The 2005-nt window shown below is 43.6% G+C and overlaps 1 protein-coding gene across 1 annotated transcript; it reads left to right on the forward strand.

The window, feature by feature from the left end:
- Window positions 1-573: 573 nt before the first annotated feature.
- Window positions 574-1201, forward strand: LOC120427026 (uncharacterized). Its single transcript, XM_039591847.2, has 2 exons — window positions 574-724; window positions 784-1201. The coding sequence occupies exons 1-2, from the start codon at window positions 671-673 to the stop codon at window positions 1165-1167; spliced, it is 438 nt and encodes a 145-aa protein (XP_039447781.1). The 5' UTR covers window positions 574-670; the 3' UTR covers window positions 1168-1201.
- Window positions 1202-2005: the final 804 nt, after the last annotated feature.

A 2005-nucleotide genomic window follows, 5' to 3' on the forward strand; every position in this document is an offset into this window, starting at 1 on the left:
TCCGGCTGATGATTGCTTTTGGAAAGTATCGTGACGAAGTATTCATCAACAGTTTGTCGGTTAAGCTGTCAATAAAATAACCGCTTCGAACAGCTCAACTCTTTGGGCTGTTTTCCATTACTAAAACCACGTCGCTCTAGAGTCAGGTTCCTGCAGCAACAGCCCAAAACAGCACGCCACCAAATTAGCTCCACGCCATTAATCTTCCATCAATCAAATTTCTTCAAAAAGTCAAACTCATCAACATTTTCCCCCATTTTAAACCAGATATCGTTTGGCTGATTGGGATCGAAACGGTTTTGCTCAACAGAATGAGGAATGACGAATCCTTCCTTCTTTCAACCTCAAGAGGCCAATCTTTGTCCAACCAACCGCTGCTCAACGAAAACGATGACGAGTGGCACCCTCATCTCGATGGATTTTTCCACCTTGAAAACTTGTTGCCATCCTGAGATAAAGTTTGCTCGGCAGCTTAATCACCCTTAAGAGAAAAGCTCTCGACAAATATAAACAACTCTCAACTCGTCTCTGTCCAAGCCCGGGGGGGAAAGCTGTGTCTCCCAGATAACAATCCATGACGCGATGATTTCGTCGGTGAAAAACAAGTGGAAAATTTATAAAGTCTCGATAGTGGCCAACCGATGGCCACAATCCGACGGAACGAGTCACGATGAAGAGCACTCTGGGAGCCACCCTTATCTGTGGACTGTTGGCTTTGACGGTGGTTTGTATTGCGACGCCCCCTCTGAAACTTCTCACCTCTAATCAGTGGTCTCCTTTCAGGTCAACGCTTTCGGCACGGTGGATGACCTGCCGCGACCGCGACCTCCGTACGCCGTGGGAGGTTCGACCCACCCCAAACCGACCCCACCGCCACCGATTACGATGCAAGCCAAGGAGGACCGGAACATTGAGTTCCAGTACCGCGATCTGGAGCGACTGTTCGGAAGGGGTTTCAAGGTGGACACCCCGGTTGAATTTCATGAGGTGATCCTGCGGCTGTACGTGGACAGCCTGAACGAGCTGGACAACTGTGCCCAGTTTCTGCGCGATACGCACCTGCTGGTGGAGTTCCGCAAGTGTGCCCATTACACGCAACGTGTCGCGTGGCGGCAGATTCAGGTGCTGAAGGCGGACATTAGGGTGGTGACGGCGGAAGGATTGTGAGGATTTTTTTTTAATAAACATATTTATTGCAATTGAAATCTAGTCTTTATTTATTTACACTCGCCAGGAGAGTATTTTTTTTGTCCAAACATAAAAGCAAGCACCAAGGAGATTCTCGATCTATATTTAGTACAAATATCCTGATGGCCGACGGATCAGCGTCCCAGACCACTAATCCTATGCGATTTTGAATCCCATCTGATTCAAGTCGTTTATTGGTCATTCTCTTTGTTCATTTTTTTCGCCCACATTGCAAAGAGTCTGAATGGTGTGACAGAAGCCGATTTTTCCGTAATTTCCTTATTTTAAAACAGTTCAAACGTTGCTCAAGATGTTTTTCCTTGGGAATGTTGTTTGGTAGTCTACATTTTCATCAGCCGATAAGCGTAGCAGGCCAAGAAATTCACGATAGGACCGATCGCTAAATACCAAAAAAAAAGGAATACAGTCGACTCTCCGGCTGTCGATCTTCTCGATATCAATATTGCTCCTGCTGTTCCATAAATTTGCTCTCGACGGTCCCTTCAATATCGACAACGAGAGAGTCCATTGTAATTCAGCTGCATGTGCAAAGCCTGTATGTAAAACGTGATATTTTTTATTATATCTTCTTAATTTATTGGACAGAGTTGTCAAGTTGTTCTAAAAAAAATTAACTTGAACATTTTTCAAATTTAAACATTGATTTTTACATTTAAGAAATAAAAAGTATCAAAAAGTTCTATGCTGTGCAATTCATTCAAGAATGTGCAATGTGCAATCAATAAATTTAATATTTGTATTTATTTATTTGGATGGACATTTGTTTGTACTGTAACAAAATCAGACACTTTGCATC

The sequence above is a fragment of the Culex pipiens genome, chromosome 1, assembly GCF_016801865.2.
Source record: "Culex pipiens pallens isolate TS chromosome 1, TS_CPP_V2, whole genome shotgun sequence".
NCBI classification, from domain to species: Eukaryota; Metazoa; Arthropoda; class Insecta; order Diptera; family Culicidae; genus Culex; species Culex pipiens.

Excerpts from the sequence above, each read along its gene's own strand:
- LOC120427026 (XM_039591847.2), top strand. The coding sequence starts at position 671 with ATGAAGAGCACTCTGGGAGCCACCCTTATCTGTGGACTGTTGGCTTTG. Across the intron at positions 725-783 it reads GACTGTTGGCTTTGACGGTG|GTCAACGCTTTCGGCACGGT; the intron begins GTTTGTATTGCG and ends GTCTCCTTTCAG.